Source organism: Phymastichus coffea, unplaced genomic scaffold (assembly GCF_024137745.1).
Source record: "Phymastichus coffea isolate CEN01 unplaced genomic scaffold, Cenicafe_Pcof_1.1 PCOF00050, whole genome shotgun sequence".
Classification (NCBI taxonomy): Eukaryota; Metazoa; Arthropoda; class Insecta; order Hymenoptera; family Eulophidae; genus Phymastichus; species Phymastichus coffea.
The window spans coordinates 1682833-1698239 of record NW_026706861.1 but is presented as its reverse complement, the minus strand read 5'-3'; the positions used below and the strand labels follow the sequence as shown (position 1 = coordinate 1698239).

At 39.2% G+C, this 15407-nt stretch overlaps 1 protein-coding gene across 1 annotated transcript; it reads right to left on the bottom strand.

Moving 5' to 3' along the window:
• Nucleotides 1-1281: 1281 nt before the first annotated feature.
• Nucleotides 1282-4755, bottom strand: LOC131665315 (cystathionine gamma-lyase). The gene is made up of 8 exons (XM_058937137.1): nucleotides 4617-4755; nucleotides 3466-3610; nucleotides 2518-2805; nucleotides 2307-2441; nucleotides 2088-2223; nucleotides 1875-2027; nucleotides 1641-1806; nucleotides 1282-1554 (listed from the first exon to the last, which is right to left on the bottom strand). The coding sequence occupies exons 2-8, from the start codon at nucleotides 3604-3606 to the stop codon at nucleotides 1407-1409; spliced, it is 1167 nt and encodes a 388-aa protein (XP_058793120.1). The 5' UTR covers nucleotides 3607-3610; nucleotides 4617-4755; the 3' UTR covers nucleotides 1282-1406.
• Between the last annotated feature and the right edge of the window lie 10652 nt (nucleotides 4756-15407).

Here is a 15407-nt window from a genome sequence, read left to right as displayed (position 1 = left end):
GGGGATTTGGTTCAATTTTCAGAATTTTAAGCGACTCGGATGACGTGACATTTAATTTGGCTCTAATTTTATTTCTAGATTTGTTGGCTGCCTCATTTGTATCCTTCGTCGCGCGCGCGCACGTCACGAAACTTTCGTGCATTCAATTTTAAAGGGCTTTCGTTTGTTTCTAATTAGCCATCTCCCGTACTCTCGCCACTTTGTAATTACTTGTGGATAATTCACACTCTTTTTTACAAATCCTATAAATTTTCATTTTAGAGCAGTGGCTTCTCGGGTAATTGGCACTTGGAAAAGTTACCGTGCAATTATCAGACTCGTATAACGTTTATTATTCATAGGATGAATTAAAAAAGAAGAAAGAAATACTAGATCATGCAAATTTTTATCGAGCGTAATTATGGTAGAGATTGTAATTTAATCATTTGGAATATGCGACCGAGTGAAGGTTTTCATAATTACAATGGAGACGTAAAATCACGTTCTGTCACAATATTTCATCTATGTAGGTCGTACGATTAAAAACAGCAGCTACGCATTTTATTCAGGATTGAAAATTCAACGAGGTCTATGGAAATCCAACTCTGAAAAGCTTCAGTTAATGTTATCGGTATACCGCGCAGAGCCATGTTACCGTTTCGATCTCCTTTTCGTCTTATCTGCATAAAATTTTCCAGGTCTGCCTTCTATAGCATTATAGTAACCTCGATAAAGCAGAGCCTAGACAACATCGCTTCGCCGTAGGGCATCGCGCGTGCAGTATTTCCATAAACGGCCTAATTATCGAAATTAAACGTCGAATATTCCTCGAACGAAGAGGAGGAGGAGGAGCATACGGCACCTTTCCGGAAGACGTACATCTGCTCTCTCTCTCTCTCTCTCAAGCATATTTATGCGATGGCGAACAACGCCGAACGGCGTTTATCGGCGCGCAGCGATCTTCAATTATTATTTTCTTCCTTCGCTAACACACGTTTTCGAGCCTTGTCTAATTCAATCCCTCTCTCTCTTTCACTTGCCACTTAGTCATATCGCACCAACTCGGGTGTGTTATACCACCGTGTAAGGTTCTTCAATCGCGATAAGCCCGCGATTCTTTCTTATTTCTTGCCGTTTCCACGTAGAATTTATTGCACCGAGTTTTATGCAGAAATTTTAATGCTTAATTTAGCGATGTTCATTCCAAAAGCTTAACATTTTCAGATACATTGTTGCGTGAGAATTAATCGTCGGATCGTAACAGCCATGAAAAAAGCACACTCAAGGGAGTTGTGTAGAAATATATATCCGTTATTTATTTTATTTTCTCTTGCTTGAATACAAATCAATCAAATAAAATATACTGAGTAGTTTGAGTATGAGTTTAAGTGATTCGTGGATAGGTATCAAAAAATAAATTTTTCTGATCAAAGCATCGAAGCCTTTAGTGCGTGATCGAGGTCAGCGATGAGATCCTGCTCAGTTTCCAGTCCAACGGACAATCGAATCAATTGATCGGTAATTCCAAGCATTGCTCTCTCTGCGTCTGGTACCGATGCATGAGTCATTACGGAGCTGTAAAATTAACATCGTTTCCAATAACCTATAGTTCTTTATAAATGTAATCTTTGTTCATTTATGCGCTTCAAACGTTTACTTACGGTAATTCAGCCAGCGATTCGTAACCTCCAAGTGACTCAGCCAGTGTAAAGATTCGCAATGCCTTAAAAAATTTGCTTGAGTCCCCTCCATGATAAAAGGAAACCATACCACTGTAACCTGTCATTTGTTTTTTTGCCAATTCATACTGTGGATGAGACGGTAGAACTGGAATAAAATATACTTAATACATCTAGAAGATCATTAAAACAAGCATCCATTAAACAAAGTCTTACAAGGATGGATCACTTTTGTAACTAAGGGATGAGCTTCTAGGAACCTTGCTACAGCTAACCCATTCTTCATGTGTTGTTGCATTCGTAATTCTAAAGTCTTCAAACTTCGGTTAACCAACATGCAATCGAATGGAGAAGGAATAATACCCATCGCTTTAAAAGATAAACGTCACATCGTAAAACAATCATATTGAATTTTAATAGAGAGTTTACCATTTTGGTTGAACCTTAATTTCTCTGCTATGTCGTCTCTCTTGGTGATGACAGCACCCATGATAACGTCGGAATGACCATTCATATACTTCGTTAATGAGTACATTGAGATGTCTGCACCTAAGTCTAAGGGCTTCTACGTACATTCAATAAAAAAGGAAACACTGAATTAAATAATAGATTGGAGATTTTATTTAGCTCTAAAAGATTGAGCTCTACCTGGAAATAGCATGTAACGAATGTATTGTCTACAACAACGTAAATATCAGGCCGTATGTGCTTAAGTAAGTCGCAAATAGCCTTAATATCAGCTAACTTGAGTAAAGGATTTGTTGGACTTTCAATCCACACCAGCTGTAGGAAATATTAATCGATTTGTATAGTTTCTTCTGCTGCAGAAGTCGATTCCATAGAAATTTGATTGGATTACCTTAGTGTTTGGCCTAATGGCATTGATGAAATTTTCAGTATAGCAAGCATCAATAAACGTAACATCAATCTTGTTTTTAGGAAGGATACGTTGGAAATAGCGGTTTGTACCGCCGTAAGTATCGTCACCACAGATTATGTGATCACCAGATTCTAACAGCGACATGACGATAGTCGTCGTACCGAGACCAGACGAAAATACGAAGCCATACTTGCCATTTTCTAGTGCCGCCAAGCACACTTCCAAACAGTTCCTGCTAGGGTTGCCGCTTCTTCCGTATTCGTAACCCTAATACGAGATCATTTTCATTGTTTTTATTCGTGATGTTTAGTGAGACAATTTCAATGCTAGACAATATTTTTAATTGTAAAAAATATACATATAACTCCTTTCGATTTTCTAAGAAATCACTTAAAGTTTATAAAATTAGTTTCAATTTTTATGCGATAAGGGTAAAACAACGCCATCGGAAATTATTGTTTACGTTAGACCGTTACAAAATAAAAATAACTAACCACATGTTTACTGAAAATTTTTTCCGAAGGTGCAGTAGACTGTTGCAAAACTGATTTGAATAAAACATTTAAAAAATCATTATGAAACTGAAATATACTTTTATTTAGACCTCACAGTTTATTCAGTTTATTATGACGATACCTTTCCAAAATCAAGGAATTTATTTCTTAAAATTTAAAACAAATTCTAAGAGAAAGGTATTCATTAATAATAAGAATAGTTTTGATAAATTTAATGAGAATTTATTTTTTTAAATCGGTTCAAAAATTCTACCATTTAAATATTTGTATTCTAAATAATTAATGAAACACATGAAGCTCAAAATAACTAATTTTTTAAAAATAAATTAGGACGAAAAAAATTCGTCAACAACCAATGTCCGCGAATATATCACATGGATTACATTTATAAAATTGTGAAAAAACAACATACTCTGTGTTGAGCTGGTGCATCTTGCTTGAAAGTAGTTGATAAAGTGATTGGAGGTACCACTGCGCCATGTCCCCATTGATCTGGATCTTGACCTACATGAATAGCCTTAGTAGCAAAACCCTCTTCGTTATGAGTCGGCATTGATCTATAACACGTATATGCATATATATATGGTGCAGTTATAGATTAATGTTATTAGATAAATTAGATAATAATAAAAAACGAACAGAATCATTAAGTAATCGAAAATAATGTAGCATATCAACATTTAATTGCAGACATTTATTCGGACCTGTCAATAAACGTTTATCATTTTATTTTTCGTTTATTATTTCAATAGAAATAAAATTTCATAAAATTTTTTTTTTATTTTAATTTAATAAATTTTTTTTTAATAATTTGTTTTTAATAACAATTGTTAACAACTGTTGTTTTGAACACGGTGCATTTCTTTTTTAAATATGTGCAGCATTAAAAATTCATGAAATTTATTAATAAATCTATGAAAGCATCTTGTGATAGATGCAAAAGGTATTGCATCATTTGTGAATGGAATTTTTCAAAGCTCCATACCAACACTTTCACTCAGCACCGGAAAGGAAAAAAGAAGAAAATGCAACAAGTTGTTGCAAAAGTTGAACAATGTTTATCGAAACTGAACGTGTAAGAAAAGACGGTGTCTGACGCAATATCTACATTATCGGCGTGTATGTTAAGGCTGATCCACAAAGTCGAGCAGATGCGAGTAGTATCCGCATAGATGCTTGCGCGATGATGTGAACGAAGTTTGATGACGCACGTGGCTGTAGGAAAGACGGAACCAGTGGACGGCGCGCTGTACCTAATGAATCGGGTGACTCCGATTACACCCCGCATCGATGTGCTAGTTTGCGCGCACAGTATTGCGAAAAAAAGTCTGGTTCCGATGGAAAACCATAGTACAAGCAGTTGCGAGCAAATTTTGCAGCTTGCAAACGTATTTTGTCGAGATGACATATTGCAATAAGCCGGCAAAGGGCGCAAGCGCGACCTTGAAGGAACGTTGACCCAGATTTACAGGCGATAGTAAGGCACTTCACGGCACGTGTGCAATCAAGTTCAGTGGCAAGTCGGAGAGCAGCATGAAGTTAAAAGTAACGACGAGTGCTCACCTTATTTATAGACGCTTGACAGTTGTCTTAGAAGAGCAGGAACACAAACACACGATACACTGCTTCGTATCTTCGTCACGGCAGTCGACAGACTACTGGCTTTATAATGCGCACGCGCTCTCATTCCACACTGTGTCGCTTTGCTGTCGCGATCTATGTATCTGTGTGCGTGAGTCTACCAATCGACAACTCAATACTTAGCGCGTGTTCTTTATTCTTCAAACGATTAGAGCGCCGCGACTTGGGCACACATGCACAAACACACGGATAGTAGTGCTTCCGTGTTTCAGGTGTTACGTTTCTGGCTTTTAAGCCCATATCACAATATTAGTGGGCGGCTTCTAACAAATTTGTATCAGGATAATTTTATTGTTTGGCAGACGACAACAATTTATTGTCTAGTTTGATGACGATGGTTTTTCTATAAATTAATTAAATTTGACAATTAAATATGATTGAACACCGGTATATTTACCCTTAGTTTTTTCGAACAGCTTCCGGTGTCGATACACTACGAGATTTCATTCAAAACATCCATATTCGAATCATTATAAAATGTATCAAACTTGAATATTAATATATTTTAGAATACTTTGTACATATTATAATTTGAACAATGTTTACAATGAACAAAAATTACTGTTAACATACATACTGTTAACAGAAACCCCTCCAGCAGAAATGATTTGGATACTATGAAAAGTGTAAAGTTTTGATCTATTGAAAAACCGTACTGATATTTCCATAAATCAGACAAAATTATGTTGAAGTCTATTTCCGTAATTGTAAAATGTGAATAATCATCATTGGAAGGCTTTCAACAACTTTGATGTAGGGATATGCTTGATGTCGTTTGCTAGGCTTAAACTGATATCGCAATAATAAAACGCCATTTCAATTGTTATCTTGAGTATTAGCCATATAACGAATTTAGCTTTGTTGTATATTTATAAATTTTTGCTCAACTGGGAAATCGGTATGGAACTTGACTTGATGAAATCGCTGGAGGTTATTTTTTTCTAAATCGACGCTACGCTGCATTTTCAAAAAGGAGGCATCTCTGTCTCGCGGAAGTGATGATCTTTCGCACGGCAAGCTCAACTTATCTACTGTATAAGAGAGACGGAGCTGAGAGCCATCGGTACGGATCAGACTTCGCGCTTTGCCGGGTTGCGATCCTATTACTCCACGGCTGGCTAAGTCCAAGCATTCGCCTGCAACAGCATGTCTGCTAGGCATTTGATAAGACGTTTACTTTTCCTCGTAGAGAAGGTATCACTCGGTTGCCGGATCCTAGTACGGCGGCTCTGTTCACAATTGCACATTACGGATGTCAATGAACTATTTTTTCTCGATAGTTGCCCTTATGATGAAAATAATTACAGAACTCTATTTTTTCTGCTGTCAATCAGCATCAACTTCTATCACTTGAACGGCTTTTAATCCATATTTTTTAATTCATTGTTATTTTCGATTGATAGATTTATAGGATGCATTAGAATTAACATTGATCTAATAACTTAATTTATCGCGCTACATTAAATGTACGTGAAATGTACAAGTTTGACTTTACAAAATAAGTTCGATTTGTTTGAGTTGATGTAGCATTGCTAAATTATTTAAATAATTTTCTTTCGCAGGTACCGGAGATATTTTTCATTTAAAATTATGTTTACGCAATGCGTACAACAACTGACCAATCGCCAGTAGTACATGTGCTTTAAGAAAATTCGATCAATCACCGAGTCTTTTGTCACATTTTATCAATATTTCTGCGTTGAATAATGCTCGAATTGTTTACAAGTATTATGCATGTATAATGCATGTAAATCACGCGATAAAGGATTTTTCGTACAAAAGTCAAGGTGTACGGTTATCGGCATCGCGGCATTTTCAGGAATCGAGAAAGAGCCAACTGGTGATCGGAGTCGACGGCAGCTGGTTACTTTTGTAGCACCTGTGCTCTCTCTTTCTCTCTTTCTCTCCGATAAGGACGGCCTTTATAAGTAGGCTTCTCTCACACTCTTTGCGCGCCAACCACGCGGTAAATAAATTATTCTGCGGGCCCTTGGCGGTGAAATATGCCTCGACGGATTTTTTTAAAACTCCTTTCACCTTTTAGCTTCCTGAATGATAACGATCGGATAGTCCTCGAGCGAATTTTTCTTTAGTCTCTGTCGTTCCGACGATCGTTAATATTTGTTAGCAACACGTGTAAAAGCCGTTCGCTATACATATACGAATATACCAGATGATTCACGTGCACGTTGACGGTTGGTAATCTAATTTTTGTCTTCGCATTTCCATTTTGCGACATGCTGATCTTTTTTATCGTTGTTTTCAAAATACATGTAATCGGAAGGTAGTTCGTATTTCTTGCCACGTAGCAATTTATTAAAGTGCACATTGTGCTGCTCGATGATTACAATCGATCTCTTTAGAATGTCAAGATTTTTCAAAGTTATCGCGCTAAATCGGAAATTTTTACCTTTTTTTTTATTGATCAACAAAACCACTAGGAATTCAAATGTTCATTAGTGATGACGACAGTCATAGCGTGATAGCTCGAGGTATGTGCGCGCCTTGTCCCACTGGTGACCGCATTTGTAGCGATCGAAGAACATCTGTTAATTAATTCAATTAAAGCATCCGACGTTATGCAGCTAATTAAGAACAATTGCGCTTGCGGTGAACTCTCGCGAACATTCACTTGTGATCTCGATCAGTATTGATTCAGATAAAAAAAAATTGTTGAGACAAAATAATAAATATGACAACTGCATAGCTCAATAAGAAAAACGTAATAATATGTGCAATGTTTTTCTGTATGTTCAATCAGCTGTTCGTGAAATTGCATATCGGGTGCGTGCTCTGAGCTATGCGGTTTGACCAATCTATGGTAAACAGAATCCAGAATAATTTAGGTTCATCGCTGCTGATGTTTATATGAAACCATGTCTGAAATCGGGGAATTCCGTCCCCAACGGCTAATTATTTGATCAAACAGTATTTTCACTGTTGATTTTTTGCTAGATTCATTAACCTCATCAGAAACTTTGCTAAGAGAATCGAAATAAGTTTCCAATTCATAATTATTATTACAATAATACTTTCCGTAAATAGAATATGATTCATGTTATATTGACAGTTTAAAAGATGTTGTCTGTAGAGTCATTGATGTTCTCTGCTGAGTCAAACAACGGTATGTTGGAAGTGTCGGTATTTGTCGAATAAATAAATGTTCATACTGTTTTCGAAACAACGTTCTGCAATTATTCACCCGCGCAAACGGACTAAAATTTTGATCGTTGATTCTTCAGTGGATTTGCTTCGTCAACGATGCATCGCGGCGTCAGCAACAAGCTTTAATTATTCATAAATCGACACATCAGCAAGAGAGAGAGAGAGAGAGAGAGAGAGAGAGAGAGAGAGAGAGAGAGATTGGGCATAAACTGCGGCAGTATCAGCGGTGCGAAATACGCAATTAAAGCCAGCGGGTAACTAACGCACAGAGCAGACTGTACGTACATAGACCATCAGCAGAGCATTGCTCGGGCGGAAGCGAAACTGCTATACATACGTATACCGCGTGTCTCGGCTCATTGTGTTCTCGCGGCTGACAGACAGGCCGCATGAACATTGTATATGCGTCGGCTTTGATTACAAACTGGCCTCGCGCTATCTAATCTAAACCATCGGATTAATTAAGTGACCGATCAAAGCTGTATAGTTGTATGAATCGGGCGTCTGTGTTGGCTATTTTTTATTCAGTCGACAATGGAAATGTTTACTTGATGACGAATGATGCCAAATTTTCTTCTTCTGTTGCATTGTTCGTTTTTTAGAAGGAACTAAGTCTTTTTTTTATCGCTTTCCTGACAAGAAGTGATGTGCTCTACTTCTAACTCATCTTTGTAATTTATTTCCAGTTATGAACAAGAAAATAATGATGAAATATTACGGAAAACTCATTGCAACTTCAGTAATATATATTTACAAGCCTATATAATAATATAGGCTTGTAAATTTTATTAAAAATAATCAACACGCTATATCTTAAAAAAGTTGGCGGTATGCGTAATACATAAGTCAGCTTCTCGAGAACATTGCAAGTTGAAAGAGAGTGTACTTTTGCGGTGACCGCAGCTGTAAACCATATCACTATACTTTGCGCGCGAGCGTGCTGAGTAAATCTCACGAGCGCCACTCAAGGAGTGAAAGAGAGATTTCTCGAGGGCAGCACTTGTGAATTTATGGTTTTTATATACTCCGTAATCGACTATGTTAATGCTGATCGATATTTCCATCGGTGAGAGCTTTGGTATTAAATTTGATAGTTTTCCGAGCTTTCATTCGTTCTCTGCCAGCATATGTAAGCGTCTCTTTCTCTCTTTCTCTCTCTCTCTCTCTCTCTCTCTCTCTCTCTCTCTATCTCATTTAATTATCTTATCACTAGGAAGATAATTAATTAAACTTAAATGGTGATTTTAGTTGGCATTAAACCTTTCTTTTTTAAATGCGAATAACATGGACTGAAAAATGATAAACTGAAACATGAACATTAATACATCATCATTCGTGTGAAATTAATTTCAAATAAAGGAAAACATCGCTGGCCAAACGAACAACAAAACGAAAACTTTCGTGAACAATCGCTCGTCGAGCAAAAAAAGTATAGCTTTATAAGCACTTCGGGTTCCCTATCGATTCGTCGATAAGAGCGGATATCGAAGCCCGTAACGGTTTGTCGATGTCGAAGGAAAAAGAGTCGCAAGAGAAATGATTTGGCGCGTGAAAACGTAACAGAACAGAAAGTAAGAGAGAGAGAGAGAGAGAGAGAGAGCTCGCAAACATATGGGCGGCATTGTACTTTTTTCGGGTTGAACCCCTTGGCGCAAGGCTTTTATAGATCGAACACCGTGTTTCTTTGCCGAGGGGTATAGAAGCTTTTTATTCGTGGCGGCGAGCGTTTCAAAACGACGAACACGCTTTCCCGATAAGCTCGAAATTTAAGGGAAAAGGAAAAGAACGCTGCTAGGAGGGAGACACACTCAGAATGAAAACGTTCCACGACACTTTGTACCTGGGCTTGCATTTTTTTGGTTTTTCTTTTTGTATAAACAATTAGTGATCGATGTAGTACGAAAACGACTGCGTTATGATTATTACGTTTTTTATATAAAAAAAATTATATAAAGACAGTCATGTAACAAACGACATTGAAAATTACATTCTAATTGGATTAGCACTTTATTCACACGAAATGTTTCATCAAATTCACGAAATGTACATTTGGATACTAGTGCGAGAAAGTAATTTTACCCTTCCGTGGACGCTTACGCTCGAGCGAAGTGAGACTGAAATTACTTTCGCGCACATATATCTAACTTTATTTTTGATACGACGTATGTGGAACGAGATTTTGAGCATACTCGATTTCTCGAGCCTGCGTAGAGTCGAGTCTACGCCCACAGAAAAGTAATGTTAAATATCATAAATCTTAATGTATACGTGAGCTTTGAAAACTCTCGTAATAAACAAGATAACGGCAAGAAAAAACATGCAAGATATCAAACATTCAGAAAATCGCAATCGCAGCCAAAGCAATCCGAACATAAATAAAGTTGTACAGAGACAAAACACGGTAGATATCAGATCGAGAAAGAAGAAACAGGCAGCAGTGTAAAGGGCCGATTTCCTAATATCCTCGAGAGACTAGCAATCAGATAGCCGTCGAAAATCTCTTTTTTTTTTCTCGCGGTACCGTTGCTATCTATTCAATATGCCTCCATTATTCGCGTGAACGCGATAAGGGCTAAAAGTGTTTTTTCTCTGTCTATCTTTCTCTCTCTCTCTCTCGCGCTCTCTCTCTCTCTCTCTCGGGTGTGGAATTCCCTTGGGAGCAGTGGTGTGCGGCACCCGATGAACGATACGCACACATCAAACCGCGCGCGCACAAGCAGAAAGAGTGAGGATCAGTCGTACGCTTCTTATTGGCTATATACAGCTTATCGGCTTGACCTGCTCTTGTACCTTCCTTTTCTTTTCTCTTTTTCTACACTGCCCTTCCTTTAAACTTCCTTTTTCCTTCCTTCTACGATTGAAAAATATTGCTTTCAGTTTAGTTTTGGGGATCGCCATGCAAGATTTACGCGTTTCGAAGGAAAAAACCACGTGCGTAGCTTGCGCGTGCTCCTTCAACCAAGTACAGTTTGTTCGGTAAGTTTAAAGCCTCTGCTTTTCCACTCATTTTTCATGACTCATACTTTGCATTATCAAAATCTAAACGTTAACTTAAGTCCAATACGATTAAAAATATCTGAAACAAAGAACCTCGTTGAACCCGTCCACCAAAATATAATGCCACTCGACGGGCAGATTTACGTTTCGACTCGACCGTTCGAAAAAATAAGATCGTTCTTCTCGTACATTCACCACCTCGACAGGGGCAGACTCCCGTATATACCGCGGCAAGCGCAGAATGTAAGCAAACTAAACGTGTGTGCGAGGCAGAGTTGGGCCAACCATAGCCTGGAAATAGATTGTATAGCTGTAGGTGTGTTGGATTTGTTGGCGGTGTGTTGGACAAATGATTGCAGGCAGCAGCGCAAAGGGAGAGGGAAAAACTCGCGACTGCGGAAAAACTCGGCCGAGCGTCGGATCGTTCGCTCGCCTATTCTACTCGCTTCGCTCTGTCGCGCTCTCCATTTTCCCAGCCATTTTACTTCTCCATTTTACTTGGTTATACCCTCTTGCGAGATCGCTTTCCAACGTTATATTTCCTTTTATACTTTCGGTTCTTTATTCTTCGGCTTTCAAAAACTGTTGCACGAGTGTTCGACGCGAGGACGCAGAAATTGCCATTTATTAATAGTGCAGCGGCAAATTGGAAACACCCGAAAGTACTAATTTCCGCGAAAGAAAGAGGCTTCTCGCAACTCTCGTAACTCTCATCACGGATCCACTCGAAAAGTTAGAGAAGAGAGAGAGAGAGTGAAGCCTCTTGCAGATCACTGTGCTGCGACGCAACGCACAGGAAGCATCGGAGAGAACCCCGACGGCACGAGCTTTCTTCTTTTGGTAGTCTGAGAAAGACGTATTGCCGAGCGCGAGTGCAAACAGCGCACGAGTGGGCCACTAGTGCCGAAATATTATGTTTCGGCAAACAGTCCAGAGTAGAATACAAATATACCGCCGCGCGTATTCTTTCTTTCGTTCTTTCCTTCCTTTACGTTGCCGACTTATATTGCGTTCGCCGATTGTGCGTGCGTGTGTTTTGACGACGACGCGTGCGCAAAAGCACTTGTTGACGTTCTCGACCTCTTGAAAGTGGAAGGGATCCTGTTTGCGCACTCTTGGTAAGAGAAGTGGGCTGATTTGTGCATTCGAAAAAAAAATGTCCCTTTGATACGGTCGCGCTAATTAATTGGATATAAAAATGAAAGTACGTTAACAGCGCTCGTAAGGTCTGTTACAAGTTGAGAGTCAACAGAAGCAGTGCAAATGGCCTGTAGTTAGTCGTCTGTGTGCGCGAGCAAATATGCGCACGGAGTGTGCAGTAGCGCGCGGCAACACAAGTCGTATGCAAAGACGATGGTGGAGCTTTGAAGGGGCATTTCGGCCAGCCATTATTACATTTCCATTATCGCAAAAAGGGGAATGTGCACGAGGGTTACGTTATCTACTCGAGCGACGAACCGGTTTCTCGACAAATATCATACACGCTGCTGCTGCTGGTGCTCGCTGCTTGTGCGCCGACAGTAGCCGCCGAAGAGCTTTCATTAACGTAAAACCACCATGTACAAATCTACCTACCTGTTCTCTCTACCTCCCTGTCTCTCTCGTGTGTTTGCTCGCGTTTTGCAGTGATCTGACATTTTTCTAAAAGCGTTCATTTTAATAATGAATATGTTTAACTTTCTAAAGATTTAATTTAATAGTAATACGATTTTTCGAGCTACGGCAAACAATTTTTACAATCGCGAATAAAAGAAAAGTTACAGTCGCAATTATATTGAAAGCAGTTGTATAACGCGGCGTCAAATATAGACAACCAATAGAGAGAGAGAGGGAGAGAGAGAGAGAGAGAAGATGCCCGAGGGCTTTTCGGGGGTAGCGAGTCGAGCGATAATGAAGCCGACGCGCGGTTTGTCGCGCTAATGAGGAGATTATCTTAAGGGCGAGTACGTGTGAGCGCTAAAACTCATTAACGGAATTATCTTAATTGCCACCGTGCACTCTTACAAATCAATCATATAAGCTTTGTAAATTGTACGAGAAAAGTTTATTCCTCGCAACTATTGCATTTGTTTTACTTTGACGAGCGATTCGCAACTGAAACCGGCGGTCCGCAAAAAGGAGCGAGCGTAAAAACAAGAAATATTCAGCCGAAGCCAAGAGCACCATTCGCGACAGCCAGGCTATTGGAATGCTATCGGAGCGAGCATATAATACGCATATTGAGAGCAAATCTGGCATAGTTGAAAGTACGATCGCGGCACGCATGTCGAATGAAGCTGCTGCTACCTCGGATGCCGTGCCCCGCCGCGATCGTGCGCGCCCGTTAATTGCTCGGCTGCTGCCTCCATCTCGCATGCAGTTCACGCCTCTTGCTTCCCCTTTTTAGTCTGCGTCTTCTTCTGCCGTTTGCGCGCGGTTATCGCTTTCATCGAATTCGCATTCCGATGCGCGCGACAGCACCCATTTCAATAATGCCAAAGTCTGATTTTCATTGTGCCGCCGAGGTTACACGCGGCAATCTTGGACGAGTTGAATCTCTCGAGAGGGCGCGAGCGCTGATTGACGATCTCCATCGACTCCCTTCCCTTTATTACAATAGTCATGTTTCACACTTGGAGTCGCGATTGAAACAGACAGTGCGCCAAGTAGTTTATTGGCAGTCGTTGAAAAAACTCTATCGATGAATTCGCGAATGCGTTTGTTATTGTTCATGCAACTTTCAGCCGTCACTCCAGCGTTCATGCATTGCAAGCCACTCTTATTTGCACAAATATTTGAGTGCTCGTTCGATGCTCAATACGTGCTTGTACGACACGACTAGTCAATAAAGAAATTAACAATGCAAATGTGATTTTTCTCCTTTGACTGGAAAAAGTAGCAGCGCGGGTAATCAATGCATTGAGCTTTCAATGTTTATAGCCGCCGTCAACACAGCACTCAACATGTATTCTATTAAAGCCGAATAGAAGCGAAGCATTTGATTGAAATTGAACTCGTCGCTACGGTCAACAACGATTCTCTGTCAATTATTTGTCGATTGACGCTACGCGCCTCAATTCGATTTTATCAATTCGTTCGGCTCGCTCGCTATGCACATTTTAAATTCGATTCCAATTGATTGCAAATACAGCGCCAATCGGATTATTTCACTCTAAATAGTACCAGACTTTCAAAAGTCCATTTTTCATACGTTGCCGCGTTTCAAACAGCTTCACACGCAAGTAGTGGATGTAATGAATTTTTATTCATCAGACTTGAATATGCTGCCAATAAAAGGAAATATACGGAAAAAATGAATAACCTGCTCATTTATAAACAGATATGTAAGAATATACATTGCGTGATCGTATATTTGTAATTATTGTAACTTACGTGAATTGCCCCTGTGAATTTCCTCGCGAATGTGAGAAAAGCACTCGAGTCACGCCATTATCAGTTTTGCGCGACGGCACAGAAAAATTCGCACAAAATTAGTCGAGAGAAAAAAAATACGTTAGCACGAAATAAAGCTATTTCGTAGTCGCGCCCGTAAATATGCATCCTTCGCGTGGAGTAAGAAGCCGACCGACTGACCGCGCGAGCCTACAAGCACTATCGAGCACACACAAGCGGGAAGGGCGGCCCAAGCGCAAGTCTGCATTTTTCGCCCGTCGGCATCTTAATGACGGGGATCCCTCTCGTCCTTTTCTCTTCTGTCTCTCTCTCTCTCTCTCTCTCCCTCTCTCCACCCGTAAATTTCAGGTCGCTCGATCTTGCTAATTACTCCTGACGTTATTTATCCGCGACAATGTTTATTGCACGACTGATACGTGACTCAAGTTGTTTTTCCAAGCTACTTTATATGCGCGCTGCATGGGCTTGCGCTCCAACACAACTTTTTTCGCGCCCTGAATGCGACGCACGTTAATTAGGGAAAATTTTTTGAGAGGGAAAGGCCTTCGTGAAATTTTGATTGGTCGTATGAGTGTGTGTGTGGTTAGTAAAAATATTGTTCGTTGGTATGCATCACTTTGCATAACTATGTATGGTTTGGCTTAACTGAAATTGATTAAAGTATTTTGTACGTGAACGTTAATTAATTCTTTCAACAGTTTCGATAATATTGACCACAAACGCGATTATTTAATAATTTTTCGTTATTCGATAAATTGTGTTAGAGTGTCGAGTGTTATGAAAAACTGATGAAAAATTGTCGAATTATTGAAAAATGTATTAACAACAATGAGCTTACGTTGTGTAGTAATTATATAACCAAATTTCTAATTAACTTAAAAATTTCTTTTCATTTAAGTTTGCTACGATAGTAAGTGTAACGAATGTTATAAACATATTTATATTGATTTATAATTTTGCGTGAAGTGGATATTTATGGATTTCGATATTCATTCATTTTTTATTAATAAAAAGTCCTTTTGAGACATTAACAACGGCGCATTCAAATTTTTACTTGCTTGAAATAAACTAAAATGGTCATAATCGAATGAATATAGTACAATAATTGCATAACTTTTGCTATTTGTTGCAGCGTAACAAGAAGAAAATAACTCTCAC

Bases quoted from the DNA above. Each gene is read 5' to 3' on its own strand.
- LOC131665315 (XM_058937137.1), bottom strand. From the start codon at position 3,606: ATGCCGACTCATAACGAAGAGGGTTTTGCTACTAAGGCTATTCATGTA. The intron at 1,807-1,874 runs GTAAGACTTTGT...ATTTTATTCCAG, and splicing joins TACAAAAGTGATCCATCCTT to TTCTACCGTCTCATCCACAG. The intron at 1,555-1,640 runs GTAAGTAAACGT...TTAATTTTACAG, and splicing joins GAATCGCTGGCTGAATTACC to CTCCGTAATGACTCATGCAT.